This window comes from Lepeophtheirus salmonis, chromosome 14 (assembly GCF_016086655.4).
Source record: "Lepeophtheirus salmonis chromosome 14, UVic_Lsal_1.4, whole genome shotgun sequence".
Lineage (NCBI taxonomy): Eukaryota > Metazoa > Arthropoda > Copepoda > Siphonostomatoida > Caligidae > Lepeophtheirus > Lepeophtheirus salmonis.
Window position 1 is genome coordinate 11,471,721 of NC_052144.2, and position 23,478 is coordinate 11,495,198.

Consider the following 23,478-nt stretch of genomic DNA (forward strand, 5'->3'; position numbering starts at 1 on the left):
GTTATGACAACCCACGTTAATATCAAATTCAGAAAATTTTAAATTAATTTTGTTTTTGATCCTGGTTATTTACAAAAAGTAATAAATGTCGATGCTGCTTATTTTCACTTCTTCGTCGCCATCATTACATTTAATTGAAATGCTATTATAAAATAGTTTTTTTTTATTGGGTTAAAATATTGGAAGTAAAAGGATTATCCTAATTTTTAATAAAAGATTGTGTTCAGTAGAGAAGAATATTTTCAAAAAGAGTACTCCAATTAGTGCTCAAATTGTAGCTATTTTATTTTCTATTATGTCAAATATGATAGAAGGAAGCAATATGTGACAAATAATCAAACTTGAAATTAAATATTTTAACTTTCTAAACAATGACTTCCTTTTATCAATACACAACTGATTATTATTATAAATCCTAAGCATTGTCTGTTTGTAAAAAATAAATAATTTTGTGTGAAAGAATAGCATAGTTTTCATGCTGTTTCTTCCGAAACAGGAAGAACATATGGATAAATTACTCTGGTATTGATTTATAATCCTATCTTGCGTTGAACTATGGTAAGACATAATTTGTAGTTAAGGATGTAAATTGTTAGCATTTTTTAGCTTGCAAGTTGTTTCTTGTTGACTACATGAACAGTACATTTTTAAAAATTGTTATCTTTCTTTAGAGAAACAAGTTAGTATAAAGTTTAACCACGAGTTTTTTTTGCAAATCAAATGGGGAAAGTAAAAAATATTTTTACCTATGTAGATTGTAGATGGACCAAAAAGTTATGAACTAGAATCTAAATTTTATCAAAGTTATAATTGGTTGATTGCTTCATTTAATATAACACAAATTATTATATTGCTTGTTGCGAGTACATTAATGAGAAAGAGTTTCATAAATATAAATAGAAGAAAATATATATTTGTTGTAAAACTATTATCGTAGCCTTTTTATAATCGAACTTAGAAATTTGATTTGCAGTTCAAAGTACATGTCATTTTTACCTTAATAACAACTTTTTAAGATAACTTAGGATCTGAAATTTAATTGGGGTTATTAACTTATACTGAGAAGTAAGCTTCTAAAAAGTATGTAATTTTTTTATGATTAGCAAATAGTTGTAATTTATTTGACACTAAAGCAAATGTTGACAGTATTTTGTTGGTAAGTTACTTATAACTTTATTAACATGTTGGTATCAAAATCACTTTCGTTTGAAACTGCACTTCCTTGGTTTCAAAAACGATTTTATTTAATATTATATAACGAAGTTTTGATATATATTTATCTCACTTATTTCTTTATTGATGTAATATTTTTGTATATTTTTTTACTATAAAAGTATATGTTCGATGAATAACTATTTTCTTATTTTTCTATATAAATTAGTTATAATTTTAGACATACAATGTCGTTTCAATGATGAAACCATTAATTAAATCAAACATTGTGGATTATTTGAAATAAATCGTGCCTTATTTTAAGTTAAATATCAAATATAATTTGAGACATAAATACTATACGACTGAAAATATGTATAAGTTCCTGATTCCTTATGTAAAACTTTATTTTTTCAAGAAAATGATTGTATCGAAAAAGATTTTTACATGAAGAATTAGTCCTTTTTTTCATGATAAAGAACCATTAAATTTGTATTTTGTAGTATTTTAACTGCTTTGATAAACCCTTCTTACCCTTTTATCTCTTACAATTATAATTTATTTAACCATATATATATAATATCAACTTGTTGTACACCACATGCAAAAAAATATATTTTTAAGCAATGATCTAAAGACAGAATATAAAAATAATATAACTAGGTCAATAATACTTTTAAACAGGAATAGAGTATGGAAATACGTCTTAAATATACATTTCAAAACATATATATTCTACATAATATTTGTTTAATTCGAAATTTCCATCTTATGATTATTAAAATAATTAATGTAAAATTAAATATATATCTTAAATCTTTTTTGTCTAAAAATAACAAAGTTTATTGTTTCAAAAAATTATAAAACAATTATATATTTACCGTGTAAGTATAAAAAATTACAATTATGTATAAACATAAATATATAAATATAATCGGTCAAATATAATTTTAAAAAATTAAAAACTACATATCAAACAAGTATGAAACAACTTTAAGAAAAGTACGCCCATTTTTTCTAACACGAGCAAGAATAGAGATATATATAACAGTATATAAGACAACGTCCAAGCTTCATTAACCATCAGTTCTCAATTGAATCATCAACGAAAATGATTGGAAAATTTATCATTGTATGCATTGCTGTTACGTGTGCCTTGGCTGATAAGCCAGCACCACCTGCACCAGTCTACTACAGACCTTATCCTCCTCCACCTCCACCACCAACGACTACTACAACAACACCTGCCCCTCCAGCATACAAGCCATACCATCCTTACCCTCCTCCCCCACCTCCTCCACCTCCACCAGCAAGCTATGCCTACAACTACGCTGTCCTCGATGAGGAATCCAGTGTTGACTTCTCTGCTGATGAACTTGCTCAGAATGGTGTTGTTTCTGGATCTTACAAGGTTGTTCTTCCCGATGGTCGCATCAAGACAGTTACCTACACCGTTGAAGGAGACAGTGGATTCGTTGCTGATGTTCAGTTTGAGACTACTCCAGCCCCAGCTCCTGCACCATACCCAAAATACGTCCCTTATCACGCTTAAACATAATTTTGGTTTATATTTATTATTCTCTGTGCTTGAAAAATAAAAAAATAATTTCCATTTGTTTGAATAATCTAATTTTAACATAACATTAGTTTTATATGTTATTTTAGCTTCTAGATTATGTGAAGCTCATGTTTCATCTTCAATCCAAATCTCAAACTCTATTTATGTGTAAGGTATACACAAATGCCTTTCATTATACATATATAGAGCTTTAACTTACAGTTTTAATACACTTTTTACTAGTACAAATGTAAATATAAAATTACTTTTTTTCAGTTCAGAAATTCAATGAAATTGTAGAAATTGTATGAATAAAAGTTATTTTAGATGATTCAAATTTATTTTTATGTTTATTGGAATGCCTAAATAAAGTGGGTTTGAGGAAACATTGGATTATTAATAGCAAAGCAAAAAATTAAACAATTTTCCCCATAAAAACTATTTTCGCCGCCGTGATTTATTGTTTGGCGACATTTTTTTATTTTTTTCTTATTTACACTCATCTGTTACGTAGTGCATAAGTATATCTTAACTTTTATGCAATTCTTGAGGTACTCTAAATTTAAAATTATCTACCTTGTTTTACAAAATAGTTTTAGATTTTTCCAAAAATAAATTCTAGAACTGAATAAAAACTTACCAGGCAAAAATTAAGTGTTATTTTATTAGAAACTTCTGATCACATAATTAATAAAAACACTTTGTAATATCTTTCAAAAGATAAATAGGGATAGAAAGCTTTTTTAAATTTGATTAACAATATCTCAATTATTGGAACATTAATAACGCAGGAAGTACTGCTTAAAATACTATATATCCACTATAATTCACTAATATTGTCTTTAAATAATTATCTGCATTTATAGAAGCGATGATTATTTTGATATTTTTTTAAACAAAAACATGAAACCAGACTATGGTCAAAGGTAATACACTTTTAATAATAGACGAGACTACAAGATTTTTGTCTGGATGACATTTAATACATAAATTTGTGAAATTCTTTTTTAAAAACATTTTTGGTTCTTGGTGTTTATTTAAATAAATAAACGTTCATAAAATAATAAAAAATTATGAGGAGGTGAATTGTCTAGGGACAAATAAGAAAAGGTAATAATAGTTAGAGAGTACAGTGTCTCTATAACCCTGACATACATAAACCATTAAAAAAATTACAAAAAGTTTATTTACAAGAACACAAAGAATAAATCATTGATGTTTGAAAAGTTTTCTTTGATTCTTCGGATGTGAATACCATTTACGTTATTTTCATTGTATTTTAATGGTAGTTATTAACGCTTATGATAAAATACTAGCTTAGAAAGTAATTTAATAATTTTATTTCATCTTTCTGTAAAAAAATTAAATTATTACTCATTTTTTCATATGGTGTCTGCCCCTAGAAAAATTTAAATAGGCTTCTTCTAATTTTCAAATAACTCTGTTTTGGTTATCGTTTTTTATATTATTATTACTTTGTTGTTGTTAACGATATTATTTTTCCTTCAACTCATTGTAAAAACTATTTTATCAATTTTACCATTGATTAATCGTATTAATACGTTGGTATTTTCATTAAAAACTGTTAAAACTAAAAACAATTTTTTATTATAATTTATTTATTTATCTCAGTTTCACATTTTTATATAAAAAAAAATAAAATTTAATTTAAAAAACACTATTATAAAATAAATAAATTGAACAAAAACAAATGAATTAGAAAATTAGAGGTTTTCTATTTCTTCAAAGGGACGAAATAAAATTGTTTTGATAGAATGTACTTTCAAAATCTATATTTCCTGGAACTTCTCAGAAAAACACAATTTACTAAACTCCATTTGTTGTATTCTTTATTTTCTTCAATATAAGCTATAAGGTTAATTGGATTTTACCATCCCTATATCAGCAGAAAAACTTATGTTGGAAAATTTTATACTCAAGATACAAAAACCTACTTATGGACCAAAAAATGCATTGTAAAATGGTAATAATAAATAAATCAATTAGTAAATTTTTTTTAAGTCTGAGTCATCATTATTTTTATTTACCAACTCTTTTCCCTTTTTCTCCACTTTATTTACAATTTGTAGATCTTATTTAATGTCAAAAGTTTTCAAAAGAAAATATACTAATGACCATAACACTCGATTTTTGTAATCGTCATTAATTGTTTATTTCCTAAATAAGTGCATAAATTACAAGATAAGTTACAAATTAACATAACACCAAAAAATTAGAAAATATCCAAAAAATGTAAAGATTTTTACTTGTCTGGATAATTATGATTAAATAACTCTGACATTTTCGTTTGTATCGCCGCTATTTTCGGTCTATGAGCGATATTTTTTTTCTCGAACATGAGACTTTTTTAAAGGAATTGTGTTTTTTTACCGGTCACAAAAAGGGACGCCGTCAAAGATCCTTTTTTTATTTTTTCAATTTTGAGCATTTTTTTCCTTACATTTCAATCTTTAATTTCAATCATATTCATGTTCAGGTTAAATTTTATATGATGTAACGTATGTGGTGGACTGTTTAAAATATTTGAATCTACTTTTATTTCGGAAAACATATAGAAATAAAAATTCACAATGAACTCAACGATAAAGTACAAATTTTTCCCTACATCTCCAACAAACCCATGCTTTGAGATGTAGAAAGATAAGAAATGACTTGCCGTTTTGAACCATTTAGAATGTGAAGCAATTTCGATTTTCATATCAAGAAGATATTCAATTGCAGTTCCTAAGATCATCATTTTTGTAATGCAATTTGCATACAATTGATCATTCCACAGTGAAACTTGATTTTTTGATGAATTTATTATTAAAGTCGAAGTTTTGATTGTTACAACAAATATTTTTCCCAAGTTACACTATCTTTAATAAATAAACACATAATAAAGTTAACATATTGTTATTATACATAAAATTTAGCACAGCAAACAACGAGTTAGCTTCATTTTTGGAACCATATAGCTTTTTTATTATGTTGCATACAGTAATGTATTGAAATGAAGTTCAAACACTATACTAATAAGTCTATGGCCCATAATTTTATCTATTAGATGAATTATACTAATGAATGATATGTATTTTTCTATTACAAATTGCATCTTTTTTTTAATAAAATTGTTCTATTATTCAAATTTATATCGTTTGTTCATCTTATAATCATAACGAATGATAATAATTTGAAATTAGAATAATACAAATTCCCTTAAAGAAAATGCGATAGAATCAATTAGCTTTTCTGAATAGAAAGCCTATATTTTCTAATCGTAATACAAACATAAATGTATAAGGAAGGAAAAAAGATTAAGTCCAAGGGATGTGATATAATCCGACATTGAATTAATAACAAAATGAAAGAAGAAAACTGGTTATGAAAGGTCTATTTATGGATCCAAAAGCCATGTATTTTTATGACACGCCTTAAAATAAATGGATTATACCTATAAATACGTGTAGTAAAACAGCAATAAGTCATCAGTTCTCAATTGATTCATCAACAAAAATGATTGGAAAATTTATCATTGTATGCATTGCTGTCACTTGTGCCTTGGCTGACAGGCCAGCACCTCCTGCACCAGTCTATTACAGACCCTATCCTCCCCCACCTCCACCACCAACGACGACTACAACCACACCTGCCCCTCCAGCATACAAGCCATACCATCCTTACCCTCCTCCCCCACCTCCTCCACCTCCACCAGCAAGCTATGCCTACAACTACGCTGTCCTCGATGAGGAATCCAGTGTTGACTTCTCTGCTGATGAACTTGCTGAGAATGGTGTTGTTTCTGGATCTTACAAGGTTGTTCTTCCCGATGGTCGCATCAAGACAGTTACCTACACCGTTGAAGGAGACAGTGGATTCGTTGCTGATGTTCAGTTTGAGACTACTCCAGCCCCAGCTCCTGCACCATACCCAAAATACGTCCCTTATCATGCTTGAATGTGATTTTTATAATAATATTTATTCATCTTATGGCTTGAAATAAAATAAAAAGACTTAGAAAAATACTATTATTTCCAATGACTTCAATTGATAGTAATTATTAATGTTGTTAGTGCCATGTCAGCATATCAAATTCTGAAAGCATGATTCGATTTTTTCATGTTTGGAGCATTATTTTCAATGCAACTACAAAGTGATAAAACAACATTTTGAACTATTTAAAATATGTATTACAAAGAGTTAGGTGTACATTAATTATACCATTACATATTTACAATGTTTACTCTTATGTTGTATATCCTAGGTTTTTATAATTGGGTTGGCACGAATTTTTAATTAGATGTATTGTATCGACTGGTGGGTAAAAAGACATATTTCGACAAAAAAAGTAACCACTTATATTTTATAAAGTGTAGATGAAAAAATGAATTTTATTGTAATTTTGCAAAGCATTTTGTCAAAAATAAGATTTGCATTTAAAAAAAGTGATTGGAAATATTTATTGAAAAATATGTATTCTTGATTAAAAAAAATTAAGAACTAATCAACAACCCTTACCCCTACTCCAAAGAAAAAATAGTTTGAATTCGATCTGTATTTTGTCCTTTTCTAAAGTTTTTCACACGTTAAAATCGGTGTTGAAATGATGGAGAGGATCCTTAAATCATATATACTATAAACTGTTGAGTGATGAGTTTGCCTCAAAAATTAGAATTATTTGTCTGAATCAGCAAAACCTAATTAAGGTACTGCCACTAGGTAAGTAGAACACAAAACCAAAATTTTACCAATTTTGGTTTATGTTTACTTCTAGCACAATCGCAATTTTAAACACGTATGAAGGAAAGACAAAATGGTCAGTTATTTTAAAACATATTTTACAATAAAATATTGGAATGAACAAAAAAAAGATTATTATTTTTTTTAATTTTTTTTGTGACTCTAATTTGTATCGTTGTAGAAACGAATAAGTGATCGCGCCTACACCGTTTATTAAATGTAAAATACATTATTAAACTTCAGTACAAAAAAACAAAACAATAAAAAACTTCATTTATTCTGTTATTTATTTACGATAAAACATTTGGAGATGTTTTGCTGACTCAACAAAGTTTAATAATTTTCTTTCATAGTTATATTATCTTGAACAACATCAAAGTTATTTTTAATTAACTGAGCTATCAAAAAAGCGTATGCAAAGATTATATATTGTGTCTTTTTTGTAAAATATTTACTATCAACTGTTTGGGGCGTTCCAAGAGTACCAGTTAAATTTTCAGGAATCCAGAAAATTTGTCCCTAAGTGTTAGATGTATGGAAATGTCAACGTAACATCAATCACCCATAATGTTGTGAGTAGTTGGGAGTGATGAATAAATCCTCTGTCCGGTTTCGCTAAATTAAAATAGGATAGCATTCAATACAAAAGTTTTTTGGTCGACAATGTTTCTTTTTTCTCTATTTGTGGTTTGTAATTAGTTAAGGACTAAAGATGGGGCTTCGTGTGACTCATGAGTGGTCACTCAACCCTTTTTTTAAATATAAACAGGGTCAGGAATTATGCTTATCCAAACTTTGGCCTCTGGCAACGCCAAAACTTAATCCCTTGCCTATTATTTGTAAACCACATTTGAGAAAAAGGTTTGTTCTACTTATTACCAAAATATTAGTAGCCTAAATATCTCTATGGGAGCACTGATTGTTAAAATGTCCACGTCGACCGTAAAGTAAGTGTATGTTATGTTTAGAAAAAGGGGCGTATGATTTATCATTATTCCATAGGCCAGTTGCAATTTTTTCACATCCTTGCAGAGTTTACCTTTTTTCATAAATTAATAGGTTGAATTCAGGGTAGCTGCGTATTTAGCTATGGAGTAATACTCAACGTTCCTAGCGTACAACAACAAGTTTATCTACGACCGCTATCTTGTACAAATATTGATCCTATCGTCTAAGAAAGTTGTAAGATGATTACTTAACCATTCACAGCATGGTCAAAAAAAGATGGTTTTTTTTTTATTAATGAGGTACACTTACAGCCAAAGATCCACACAGAATGAAATGAGACATTAAGAACATCCATAAACTGTTTTTGTACCTTTTTTGAAATGTGGGTTTGCAGTTTTTTATAGCAAAAATATAGAAGTATATAATATATTACTATTGTTGTAAATTTCAGTTCTCAGACAGAAAAAAAAGTCGAATAAACCAAAAGAAACGTATTTTAGACAAAACAGTAATTTAATTAGCTCAACCTCAAATAAAAATTGTGAAATACAAATAAGTCCTAAAAAGTGATTATTAAGAAAATGAAAGAATTTTCTAAAATCTGATTTATTAATTAAGGAGTAAACTAAAAAGTTTTGATGATGAAATGTAATATCAAAGGAATTAGTAGCAGTTTTATATATATCAAAGTGTATAATATCCCAGTTCACGAACGGAGGTTTAATCTACTAAAAATTGTAAATGATATGCAGCTTTCCATATAATAATGAAAAACTAATGTTGCCATTGCTAGATTTATAGATATGCCATAATTTTTTCATTCAATAAAGAATATTTTCTACGGCACATATTATGCGTTCGATTTAGACACTATCTTAAAGATTATGTTAGGTACGTTAACAATTATTTATTTTATATTTTCCCACAATTTAGGTATAGCCTGTTAGATAAATTTAATAAGTATTTATCTATGACTATTAAATTTTGGTCTATTTTTACAATAACCGACAAAATAATTTCTTATCTGTTCACCATTCTAACCATAACATTATTCATCAATTAATACACTCTATATTTGATATAAAGGCTTTTTTTTTAGTAATTTACATGTCCTCATTTATTCGTATATACCAGGTATTTAGGTATATACTCTTTGATTTGACAAAATATTTATTTTAATGTAGTATTTATTTAGGATCTGATATGAAGACATTACATTTAAAATAATGTGTTATTTCTTTAACATGAAAATCTTTTCTGCATAGAAATTATCTAATATGTAAACTTTCAAAATAAAATACTTTTAGTAGTATAACATTTTTTTTCTGTGAATCTGGAATATTTTTTCTAACTAGGAAAACATAAAATTTCAAAAACTTGATAAACATCTTACTTTTTTATTTTAAAAGGAAGAAAAAATGTTGTATCCAATATTATATCATTGAAATGCACGAAAAATAGTCTTTAAGGCTATTAGTATCAATGGAGATTTAATTAAAACCATTCATTTTTTAACATATTTAATTACATGACAAATAATGTAACAATGATTATGATTAAGTGATTGAAATTTTGTAGCATTTCATTTAGTTATTCAACATAATTTTAAACATATATTAAGTTGCTTAAAATACTTGTATTAATATAAACATTGAAAAAATAAATTTTTATTTTTCGATAATATTAATAAAAGATTATTACAAAAAAAAAGGAACCAAAAAATGACATAGTAAAACAAATACTTACACTTCGTACTCCTAAATAATTATTCTTTTTAACTCTTCACTAGTCAAAGAAAAAAACACACGTGATTACTTTATATAGCAGCTTATTGATATTAAAAAAAAAAAAACATAATTCAGGTTTCTAATTTTAAATATTGATATATTTTTTTGGTATCCTGAATCTTATACATTTTGATTTTTGATAGTTTGAATCTTCTAAGCCGCTAAAGTTTAATTTTTTTTGAAAAACTATTTCTACTTATAATTTTGCCGGAGGATATTTATTACTAAACATGATTATCAGATTGGAATATTTTTCTTCACAATTTCATTGGAAATTGCACTAAACGGAGAATATTTATAATTATGAGTTTTTTAGCTAATTTCTGAAGAGAACCAACTCAATGTTTGTGCAAGACGACATTTATTAATTGTTTTGGATATAAATTGTACAAATATATATCTAATATATTCTTGGTATTATAACTGATAATGAAGGAATCGCCGTAGCTCATGGACGTTTTAATCTGGAGATGTTATTCTCTTGAATTCAATATGTGGAGGTTCCACCCCAATGCAGGATTTCTAGATAAAGAAATATACTTCATGCATTTAGATTTTACAAAAGATTCTTAGGTTAGATAGAGTAATTATATTACTCTAATGTTTACTTATACTTAATCAGTGCAGCTATATCTAACCAATTAGAGAAAAGTAAAAAAACAAAATTTGTGTGAATTTTGTGCAGGAGTTTATGACACCTGAATTTTTTTTAAAGTAAAAGCATTATCCTAATTTTTAATACAAGATAGTGTTCAGTAGAGTCGATTATTTTCAAAAGAATACTGCAATTAATCCTCAAATTGTAGTTATTTTATTTACTATTATTTCAAATATTACAGAACGAAGCAAAACGTCAGAAATAATCAAACTTGACATTAAAACTTTTGACTTTCTAAACAATGACTTCCTTATATCAATACATATCCAATTATTATTATAAATTAAAAGCGTTGTCTGTTTGTTAAAAAGAAATAATTTTGTGTGAGAGAACAGCAAAGTTGTCATGCTGTTTCATTAGATCAGCTAAAACAGCTATTTCAGAGCTAGGAAGGAAGGGAATCAGGAAGGACATATGATGAATTACTCAGATATTGATATATAATCCTTTCCTCAGTCGAACTATGGCAAGAAATAATTTATAGTTAATCGCGTAAAGCATTAGCATGTTTTAGCATTCGAGTTGTTTTTAGTTGACTACATGAACAGTATATTTTTAAAAATTGTTATCTTTCTTTTTTCATTCTTTGAGAGAAACAAGTTAGTATAAAGTTTAAACACGAGATTTTTTGCCCATTGCAGCACTCTTGAGTATTATATGTCTAGTTAAAATGTTCAAATGATTAAAAATCATTTTTTTAAATAAAATTGACAGTACTTTTAATCGATTATCACACTTGTTGACCATTGCTTTACAATATATCAATAATTAAAACGCCAACGTCTTCATCACAGACTTGGATTTATTTACGAATCCCATATTTTATTTCAGAGTAGGACTTCTATCAATTACACCACTTTCCTAATTTTAATCAAGTCCATTTTCTTGTTGAATTTATTTTAAATTTTATACATAGAAAGTCGTCTCAATGATTTAACCATTGAATGAATCAAACCTCTGTAGATTATTTGATATAAATTGTGTAATATTGTAGGTGGTTTATCAAATATAGATTGTAAAATAAATCATATACAACTAAAACAATGTGTATGTCCCTGTTTCCTTATTTTAAACTCTAATTGCTCAAAAAATTGATTGTATTGAACAATATTTTTTCATGATAATAAGTTTATTCTTCATGATATGTCTATAAAAAACTATTAAATTGTTTAAAGGTTTTGAGACTGGTAAAATAAATAATAACGACCTACATTTAAATAGCTTAAGTCTAAAAGAATTATCTAAAAGAAATTTGTGAAGCAACTAGATATAAAAATATTTTTTATCTTATTTACCCATAAATATTTATTGGTGCACATATGCAACTTAACAAACATAATTTTTTTTTAAATATTTGTCAAAGACGTGTCAAGTTTATTTCTTTGGTTAATGTTAATATATTTTGGTATAATTTTGTATCTAAAAGCAAATTAAATAGATGATTAGTAATCAGAAAAAAAAATTTCAAAAATAACTATTTTTTCATTATATTACTTCTATGGATCATTTTCAAATGATAAAATTTTTTTCAAAAAAGAAGAACAAATTAAATATGACGCTTAATTTTTAAACTGAAAGTAAAATTACTTATGGCTATGAATAAATATGAATAATTAGCATTTTATCTTGTAATTGAAGCTTAAATGTGACCTTTTTATAAAAAATCACAAAACATATAATCCATTATTCAATTGGAAAAGGTGCTTTGATCTTGCTAATGGGAAACATAAAACATTTATAGCTATTTGTTAAAAAAAAATGCCAATAATTTTGAGTTTTAAAAAAGTACTTATAATTAAAATAAAATAAAAAAAACTGTAAAGTATAATATTCATAGAATATTAGGTTTAATAGTGTGATTTATTAAAATTTATATATTGTTTTCTTTGTACTACATCAATAAATGTTTATATGTTATATCATTATTCCTAACATGATAAATGTCCAACTATACATTTGTTGCTCTCTTAAATGGTTTTACAATGTAAATCAGGGATGTTATTTTTCATCAAAATTTAAAATTAAAAAAAAAAATGTATAAATATTGTAAAGCATACCGATAGCTTTTTAAAGATGTTTAACAATTAGTTTTTTGGTAAACGAGATATATCGAATCCAAAATTCAACAAAATGCTAATTTTTTTTCAAATACAATGTCTCAGAGTGGGATCGAGCTACAGATCAAAAATTTCGTCTCTTGTCTAATTTACTGTCAAAAAATTAACATAACTAATTTTATTTAAAGCTGTTTTTTGTGTAAAAATTTCTTAAAATGTCAAGAATATTTATTCACGTGGGTGTCCCATAAAATGGAAAAAACTTGTGTATCTATAAATATGACATATTATTCCTAAATTAGTATATTCATAATTTTTTTACGTAACGTAGACAAAATATATATTCATATAAACCGTTAGAAAAGATCTTATGATATACAGAGCCCAAGAGGAGTATGAAAAGACGTCTGAAATACTTGTATTCATATTTTCTAGTATTACATATTGAATATATTTATAAAATAATTGTTCTATTACATGAATTGATATCACTTGTGCATTTCATAATCATAAAAAACATGATTCATTTGATATTAAAATAATGCAACTTTTCTTATAAAAGATCTAATACAATCAACAATATTTATTAATAAAGAATACATATACTAATAAACCCTGTAGGAAGGAAAAATGATAATTATTTATATAGAAAAGTATAATTATATATTATCAAAAACTACACTTCAAGTATATTTAAATAACTTTTCTGATTAGAATGCTTTTATTTTTTAAATGTAATACAATCATATATGAATAAAGCAGGATAAAAGATGAAGTCCAAGCTATTTGAAATATATTGTGTTTAAAAACATCTAAATTGGGCAAAAATATGTATCTCCATTTTTGTTTGAAGTTGTTTTTATTATGATACATCAAATATTATGCGTTTAATAAGTAAAATTTATATTAAAAATCAGTCAAAGTTTTTGATGACGGCTTTTGGTATATTATGTAATTAGAATGAACATTTTACAACGAGGTATTTTAGGAAAATATGGAAAGGTACTGTATTTTAGAATCGTAAATCGCAATTTCTTATTTTATTAAATGTCTCAAACTTAAATGTGTATCAGTGTCATTTTGAAAAATATATATACTTTTTAAATAGAAAAAAGCCCAGACAATATTCATTCTCTAGTTTCCATTAGAAAAAACAACAACACCATATTTAGCAATATAATGGTGGCATCTGGGTATCAGCCCTCAACGGCTCTAGAATATGAATTACAACTGATGAAGGATAAACAAAGGAAAGACAACACCAAGTTTTTCTTTATCAGGGACAACTTCCCTTGCATTAAAATTGTGAGGCCCCTCTGACCGTTTTATCGCTAACAATTAAAATATATTTAATCATATAAATAAATATTAGCTTTTTGTAAACTTCATGAAAAAAAAAGATATATTTAAGCAATTATCTAAAGACAGAATATAAAAATAATATAACCAGGTCAATAATTTTTTTTAACTATAAGACCTGAACAGGAGTATGGAAAAATGTCTTAAATATACATTTAAAAACATTTATATTCGACATAATATTTGTTTAATTCGAAATTTCCATCTTATAATGTTTAAAATAATTAATTTAAAATTAAATATATAACTTAAATCTTTTTTTGCTTAGAAATAGCAAAGTTTATTGTTTAAAAAAATAATAAAACAAATATATATTTACCGTGTAAGTATGAAAAATTACAATTATGGATATACATAAATATATGAATATAATCGGTCAAATATAATTCTAAAAATTAAACACTACATATCAAACAAGTATGAAACAACTTTATGAAAAGTACGCCCATTTTTTCTAACAGGAACAAGAATAGAGATAAATATAACAGTATATAAGACAACGTCCAAGCTTCATTAACCATCAGTTCTCAATTGAATCATCAACGAAAATGATTGGAAAATTTATCATTGTATGCATTGCTGTCACTTGTGCCTTGGCTGACAAGCCAGCACCTCCTGCACCAGTCTACTACAGACCTTATCCTCCCCCACCTCCACCACCAACGACTACAACAACAACACCTGCCCCTCCAGCATACAAGCCATACCATCCTTACCCTCCTCCCCCACCTCCTCCACCTCCACCAGCAAGCTATGCCTACAACTACGCTGTCCTCGATGAGGAATCCAGTGTTGACTTCTCTGCTGATGAACTTGCTGAGAATGGTGTTGTTTCTGGATCTTACAAGGTTGTTCTTCCCGATGGTCGCATCAAGACAGTTACCTACACCGTTGAAGGAGACAGTGGATTCGTTGCTGATGTTCAGTTTGAGACTACTCCAGCCCCAGCTCCTGCACCATACCCAAAATACGTCCCTTATCACGCTTAAACATAATTTTTTGTTCATATTATTTATCTAAATGCTTGAAATAGAAAAAATTAAAAAAAAATTATGTTTAGTTTTTGAATAAGTAAAATTAAACATACTATTATTTTCAAAGGTTATTTTTATAGTCTAAAAACTGAAGTAAAAGAAGATAAAGAGAGAGAGTCAATCAACAAATAAGTTCTATTCAATGGATTATGCAAATTAATCAATTGTTTGGATCGCATTCTTCACTGTTCTTTTTGTATCAAGTAAATTCTTGAATTAATCCTTTCACTGTGATTAAAAACAAAACAAAAAAACAATCACTGTTGTTTTTTAACACCCTCCATATGCTTGTTTTTATTTCCTCCACCAAACAGTTTAGAATTTAATGCAAAAGCACATACATGATTTTTTTGCATTGCACTAAAAGAAAATATATATTTTCTATGGTAACACCTATAACTAAAAAATACATTCCCCCATTTGCTATTACAAATTTAACAATGTACATTAAAGTTCCAATAAATTAAATGGATCTGTTAATTGGTAGCGTAGAAGATTGAAAACTGTATCATATTCATTACTTTAGATGTTAGAATTATTGATGATAAACGAAAAATACGGCAATAAATATTTTTTTCTACGGATACTTGTTCCTTATCATTATGTTTCTTTTCCATAGGAACCTTCGAGTCATGAACAACAATTTACAATGCTCGATCTTTGGAAAAGATACTCTATATAAATTACTGGTTTCATACGAATTCTGAATCTTTGATTTTTGATATTTTGAATCTTCTAAGCCGTTGAAGTTTAAAAATACGATATGTCCTAGGTATAATTAATTGTGTGATATATATAGTTTTCCACAATTTAGACATGTTAGTGTAAAAATCTATATTATTTTGGCTGGTTCAAATTGTGAAGTATTTTTTCTCCATCTGTATACTTTTTGTCGAACTTGTAATTGTATTAATCGATTTTGTTGTTTATAAAGTCATATTATACCTAACCTTTTTATCTACAACAATGACAATCAAAACGCAAGGGTTGTGTTTGTGTTCATCTTTTGTGTTCAAAGGATCAAAGGTTTATAAAATATTCCTGCTGATTATAAATTAAATAAAATTTTCCTTTGGTAGTATTTGATGAGATGCCACATCGTCCATCGATAAAATATATGCTGTTGTTGGTTGTTTTTCTCAGTTTTTTCAATTTTCTAAATTCTATTACCAAACTTGATTATTACATTGGAATATTTTTCTACACAATTTCATCGGCAGTTCCATAAACGGAGAAAATTTATCAGGATGATATTTTTTATTTAATTTCCGAAGAGAACCAACTCAAGGTGTGTGCAAGACGACAACAACCTTTAACTTGTTTTGGATACATATTGTACATATATAAATATTTAATATATTGTTGGTATTATAGCTCATAATGACGAAATCGCCGTACCTCATCGAAATTTTAATCTGGAGAAGTTATTATCTTGAATTCAATATGCCCAGGACATAAACATCATTTCTAGACATAGAAATATAATTCATATATACGGATTTTACAAAAGATTGTTAGGTTAGATGGAGTAAATTTAATGCAAGTGCACCTATATCTAACCAATTAGAGAAAAGTTAAAAACAAAAAAATTTGTGTCAATTTAAGACACTTAGAATTTTTTTTTACCACTTATATGTTTCTACCGAAGCATGGGTATTATTAAAGCTTATCCGTTATTGAAAATTAAACTACGTAACTTGACAAATTTTTTGAGGAATTTTACCAATTAAACCCTTAGTGCAATTGGTCTTTTCTCCTGTTTCCTTTTAAGTTACCTCTTTTTCATTCTAAATTACACATCTCATTATCTCAACACCACTCCTGGAGCTGATTTATTAATGAGACGTAATATAAATGTCTTCTTTTTCAAAGAAATTAAAGAAAAAGATAAATTACATCCTTATTAAATTATTTAGTTAGTTTACTGTATTGCTCTACACAAACAAGGTAATATCATCTAAATAATTGTTATAATATGTTATGACAACCCACGTTAATATCAAATTCAGAAAATTTTAAATTAATTTTGTTTTTGATCCTGGTTATTTACAAAAAGTAATAAATGTCGATGCTGCTTATTTTCACTTCTTCGTCGCCATCATTACATTTAATTGAAATGCTATTATAAAATAGTTTTTTTATTGGGTTAAAATATTGGAAGTAAAAGGATTATCCTAATTTTTAATAAAAGATTGTGTTCAGTAGAGAAGAATATTTTCAAAAAGAGTTCTCCAATTAGTGCTCAAATTGTAGCTATTTTATTTTCTATTATGTCAATATGATAGAAGGAAGCAATATGTGACAAATAATCAAACTTGAAATTAAATATTTTAACTTTCTAAACAATGACTTCCTTTTATCAATACACAACTGATTATTATTATAAATCCTAAGCATTGTCTGTTTGTAAAAAATAAATAATTTTGTGTGAAAGAATAGCATAGTTTTCATGCTGTTTCTTCCGAAACAGGAAGAACATATGGATAAATTACTCTGGTATTGATTTATAATCCTATCTTGCATCGAACTATGGTAAGACATAATTTGTAGTTAAGGATGTAAATTGTTAGCATTTTTTAGCTTGCAAGTTGTTTCTTGTTGACTACATGAACAGTACATTTTTAAAAATTGTTATCTTTCTTTTTTCATTCTTTAGAGAAACAAGTTAGTATAAAGTTTAACCACGAGTTTTTTTTTGCAAATCAAATGGGGAAAGTAAAAAATATTTTCACCTATGTAGATTGTAGATGGACCAAAAAGTTATGAACTAGAATCTAAATTTTATCAAAGTTATAATTGGTTGATTGCTTCATTTAATATAACACAAATTATTATATTGCTTGTTGCGAGTACATTAATGAGAAAGAGTTTCATAAATATAAATAGAAGAAAATATATATTTGTTGTAAAACTATTATCGTAGCCTTTTTATAATCGAACTTAGAAATTTGATTTGCAGTTCAAAGTACATGTCATTTTTACCTTAATAACAACTTTTTAAGATAACTTAGGATCTGAAATTTAATTGGGGTTATTAACTTATACTGAGAAGTAAGCTTCTAAAAAGTATGTAATTTTTTTATGATTAGCAAATAGTTGTAATTTATTTGACACTAAAGCAAATGTTGACAGTATTTTGTTGGTAAGTTACTTATAACTTTATTAACATGTTGGTATCAAAATCACTTTCGTTTGAAACTGCACTTCCTTGGTTTCAAAAACGATTTTATTTAATATTATATAACGAAGTTTTGATATATATTTATCTCACTTATTTCTTTATTGATGTAATATTTTTGTATATTTTTTTACTATAAAAGTATATGTTCGATGAATAACTATTTTCTTATTTTCTATATAAATTAGTTATAATTTTAGACATACAATGTCGTTTCAATGATGAAACCATTAATTAAATCAAACATTGTGGATTATTTGAAATAAATCGTGCCTTATTTTAAGTTAAATATCAAATATAATTTGAGACATAAATACTATACGACTGAAAATATGTATAAGTCCCTGATTCCTTATGTAAAACTTTATTTTTTCAAGAAAATAAATGTATCGAAAAAGATTTTTACATGAAGAATTAGTCCTTTTTTCATGATAAAAAGAACCATTAAATTTGTATTTTGTAGTATTTTAACTGCTTTGATAAACCCTTCTTACTGTTTTATCTAAAAATTATAATTTATTTAACCATATATATATAATATCAACTTGTTGTAAACCACATGCAAAAAATATATTTTTAAGCAATGATCTAAAGACAGAATATAAAAATAATATAACTAGGTCAATAATACTTTTAAACTACAAGACAGGAATGGAGTATGGAAATACGTCTTAAATATACATTTCAAAACATATATATTCTACATAATATTTGTTTAATTCAAAATTTCCATCTTATGATTATTAAAATAATTAATAAAATTAAATATATATCTTAAATCTTTTTTGTCTAAAAATAACAAAGTTTATTGTTTCAAAAATTATAAAACAAATATATATTTACCGTGTAAGTATAAAAAATTACAATTATGTATATACATAAATATATAAATATAATCGGTCAAATATAATTCTAAAAAAATTAAAAACTACATATCAAACAAGTATGAAACAACTTTATGAAAAGTACGCCCATTTTTTCTAACAGGAACAAGAATAGAGATAAATATAACAGTATATAAGACAACGTCCAAGCTTCATTAACCATCAGTTCTCAATTGAATCATCAACGAAAATGATTGGAAAATTTATCATTGTATGCATTGCTGTCACTTGTGCCTTGGCTGACAAGCCAGCACCTCCTGCACCAGTCTACTACAGACCTTATCCTCCCCACCTCCACCACCAACGACTACAACAACAACACCTGCCCCTCCAGCATACAAGCCATACCATCCTTACCCTCCTCCCCCACCTCCTCCACCTCCACCAGCAAGCTATGCCTACAACTACGCTGTCCTCGATGAGGAATCCAGTGTTGACTTCTCTGCTGATGAACTTGCTCAGAATGGTGTTGTTTCTGGATCTTACAAGGTTGTTCTTCCCGATGGTCGCATCAAGACAGTTACCTACACCGTTGAAGGAGACAGTGGATTCGTTGCTGATGTTCAGTTTGAGACTACTCCAGCCCCAGCTCCTGCACCATACCCAAAATACGTCCCTTATCACGCTTAAACATAATTTTTTGTTCATATTATTTATCTAAATGCTTGAAATAGAAAAAATTTAAAAAAATTTATGTTTAGTTTTTGAATAAGTGAAATGAAACATACTATTATTTTCAAAGGTTATTTTTATAGTCTAAAAACTGAAGTAAAAGAAGAAAGAGAGAGAGAGTCAATCAACAAATAAGTTCTATTCAATGGATTATGCAAATTAATCAATTGTTTGGATTGCATTCTTCACTGTTCTTTTTGTATCAAGTAAATTCTTGAATTAATCCTTTCACTGTGATTAAAAACAAAACAAAAAAACAATCACTGTTGTTTTTTAACACCCTCCATATGCTTTTTTTTATTTCTTCCACCAAACAGTTTAGAATTTAATTCTAAAGCACGTACATGAGTTTTTTTTGCTTTGCTCTAAAAGAAAATATATATTTTCTATGGTAACACCTATAACTAAAAAATACATTCCCCCCATTTGCCATTACAAATTTAACAATGTACATTAAAGTTCCAATAAATTAAATGGATCTGTTAATTGGTAGCGTAGAAGATTGAAAACTGTATCATATTCATTACTTTAGATGTTAGAATTATTGATGATAAACGAAAATTACGGCAATAAATATTTTTTTCTACGGATACTTGTTCCTTATCATTATGTTTCTTTTCCATAGGAACCTTCGAGTCATGAACAACAATTTACAATGCTCGATCTTTGGAAAATATACTCTATATAAATTACTGGTTTCATACGAATTCTGAATCTTTGATTTTTGATATTTTGAATCTTCTAAGCCGTTGAAGTTTAAAAATACGATATGTCCTAGGTATAATTAATTGTGTGATATATATAGTTTTCCACAATTTAGACATGTTAGTGTAAAAATCTATATTATTTTGGCTGGTTCAAATTGTGAAGTATTTTTTTCCCCATCTGTATACTTTTTGTCGAATTTGTAATTGTACTCATCGATTTTGTTGTATAAAGTTATATTATACCTAACCTTTTTATCTACAACAATGACAATCAAAACGCAAGGGTTGTGTTTGTGTTCATATTTGTGTTCAAGGGATCCAAGGTTAATAAATTATTCCTGCTGATTATAAATTAAATAAAATTTTCCTTTTTGGTAGTATTTGATGAGATGCCACATCGTCCATCGATAAAATATATGATGTTGTTGGTTGTTTTTCTCAGTTTTTTCACTTTTCTAAATTCTATTACCAAACTTGATTATTACATCGGAATATTTTTCTACACAATTTCATCGGCAGTTGCGATAAACGGGGAAAATTTATCAGGATGAGATTTTTAGTTAATTTCCGAAGAGAACCAACTCAAGGTATGTGCAAGACGACAACAACCTTTAACTTCTTTTGGATACATATTGTACATATATAAATATCTAATATATTGTTGGTATTATAGCTGATAATGAAGAAAGCACCGTAGCTTATGGAAATTTTAATCTGGAGAAGTTATTATCTTGAATTCAATATGCGTAGGTCCTGCCCAGGACATAGACATCATTCCTAGACATAGAAATATAATTCATATATACGGATTTTACAAAAGATTGTTAGGTTAGATGGAGTAAATTTAATGCAAGTGCACCTGCCTCTAACCAATTACAGAAAAGTTAAAAACAGAAAAATTTATGTCAATTTAAGACACCTAGAATTTTTTTTTAACCACTTATATTTTTCTCCCGAAGCATTAGTATTATAAAAGCTTATCTGTTATTGAAAATTAAACTACGTAACTTGACAAATTTTTTGAGGAATTTTACCAATTAAACCCTTAGTGCAATTGGTATATATAACAAAGTTTTTATATATCTTTATTTACCTTATTTCTTTATTGATGCAATATTTTTGTATGTTTTTTTTTTACTTTTTTTTTAGTGTTTGTTCGATGAATAATTATTTTCTTATTTTCCTATTCAAATAAATGATGATTTTTATATATTTTTACACATTGAACGTTGTCTTAATGATTAAACAATAGAATAAATCAAACCTTTGTGGATTATTTGAAATAAATCGTGCCTTATTTAGGTTCAAATATAGATTGTGACATAAATCATATACGACTGGAAGTATGTATAAGTCCCTGATTCCTTATTTAAAACTCTATTTGTTCAAGAAAATGATTGTATCGAAAAAGATTTTTACATGAAGAATTAGTCCTTTTTTTCATGATATGTCTATAAAGAACCATTAAATTTGTATTTTGTAGTATTTTAACTGCTTTAATAAGCCCTTCTTACTGTTTTATCACTAAAAATTATAATTCATTTAACCATATATATAATATAAGCTTGTTGTAAACCACATGCAAAAAAAGATATATTTACGCACGTATCAAAAGACAAAATAAAAAAATAGTATAACCAGGTCAATAAAACTTTTAAACTACAAGACCTCAACAGGAATAAAATTTTATTAAAATAATTAATTTAAAGTTAAATATATAACTTAAATCTTTTTTTGCCTAAAAATAGCAAAGTTTATTGTTTCAAAAAATAATAAAACAAAATATATATTTACCGTGTAAGTATGAAAAATTACAATTATGTATATACATAAATATATTAATATAATGGGTCAAATATAATTCTACACATTTAAAAACTAAATATCAAGCAAGTATGAAACAACTTCATGAATAACACGCCCATTTCTTCTAACAGGAACAAGAATAGAGATAAATATAATAGTATATAAGACAACGTCCAAGCTTCATTAACCATCAGTTCTCAATTGAATCATCAACGAAAATGATTGGAAAATTTATCATTGTATGCATTGCTGTCACTTGTGCCTTGGCTGACAAGCCAGCACCTCCTGCACCAGTCTACTACAGACCTTATCCTCCCCCACCTCCACCACCAACGACTACTACAACAACACCTGCCCCTCCAGCATACAAGCCATACCATCCTTACCCTCCTCCCCCACCTCCTCCACCTCCACCAGCAAGCTATGCCTACAACTACGCTGTCCTCGATGAGGAATCCAGTGTTGACTTCTCTGCTGATGAACTTGCTGAGAATGGTGTTGTTTCTGGATCTTACAAGGTTGTTCTTCCTGATGGTCGCATCAAGACAGTTACTTACACCGTTGAAGGAGAGAGTGGATTTGTTGCTGATGTTCAGTTTGAGACTACTCCAGCCCCAGCTCCTGCACCATACCCAAAATACGTCCCTTATCATGCTTGAATGTGATTTTTTTAATAATATTTATTCATCTTATGGCTTGAAATAAAATAAAAAGACTTAGAAAAATACTATTATTTCCAATGACTTCAATTGATAGTAATCATTAATGTTATTAGTGCCATGTCAGCATATCTAATTCTGAATGCATGATTCGATTTTTTCATGTTTGGATCATTATTTTCAATGCAACTACAAAGTGATAAAACAACATTTTGAACTATTTAAAATATGTATTACAAAGAGTTAGGTGTACATTAATTATACCATTACATATTTACA

General features: G+C 27.2%; 4 protein-coding genes and 1 pseudogene across 4 annotated transcripts; all 5 read left to right on the forward strand.

Moving 5' to 3' along the window:
• The first annotated feature begins 2,244 nt into the window (after window positions 1-2,244).
• LOC121129401 (larval cuticle protein A3A) lies at window positions 2,245-2,764 on the forward strand. Its single transcript, XM_040725124.2, has one exon. The coding sequence runs from the start codon at window positions 2,264-2,266 to the stop codon at window positions 2,702-2,704; it is 441 nt and encodes a 146-aa protein (XP_040581058.1). The 5' UTR covers window positions 2,245-2,263; the 3' UTR covers window positions 2,705-2,764.
• Window positions 2,765-6,211: 3,447 nt separating this feature from the next.
• On the forward strand, window positions 6,212-6,736 carry LOC121129402 (larval cuticle protein A3A-like). The gene has a single exon (XM_040725125.2). It carries the CDS (start codon window positions 6,227-6,229, stop codon window positions 6,665-6,667), a length of 441 nt encoding a protein of 146 aa, XP_040581059.1. The 5' UTR covers window positions 6,212-6,226; the 3' UTR covers window positions 6,668-6,736.
• An 8,043-nt stretch (window positions 6,737-14,779) lies between these two features.
• Window positions 14,780-15,550, forward strand: LOC121129403 (larval cuticle protein A3A-like). The gene has a single exon (XM_040725126.2). It carries the CDS (start codon window positions 14,808-14,810, stop codon window positions 15,246-15,248), a length of 441 nt encoding a protein of 146 aa, XP_040581060.1. The 5' UTR covers window positions 14,780-14,807; the 3' UTR covers window positions 15,249-15,550.
• A 3,964-nt stretch (window positions 15,551-19,514) lies between these two features.
• LOC139907196 (larval cuticle protein A3A-like) lies at window positions 19,515-20,617 on the forward strand (annotated as a pseudogene).
• A 2,108-nt stretch (window positions 20,618-22,725) lies between these two features.
• LOC121129405 (larval cuticle protein A3A-like) lies at window positions 22,726-23,267 on the forward strand. The gene has a single exon (XM_040725127.2). The coding sequence runs from the start codon at window positions 22,759-22,761 to the stop codon at window positions 23,197-23,199; it is 441 nt and encodes a 146-aa protein (XP_040581061.1). The 5' UTR covers window positions 22,726-22,758; the 3' UTR covers window positions 23,200-23,267.
• Window positions 23,268-23,478: the final 211 nt, after the last annotated feature.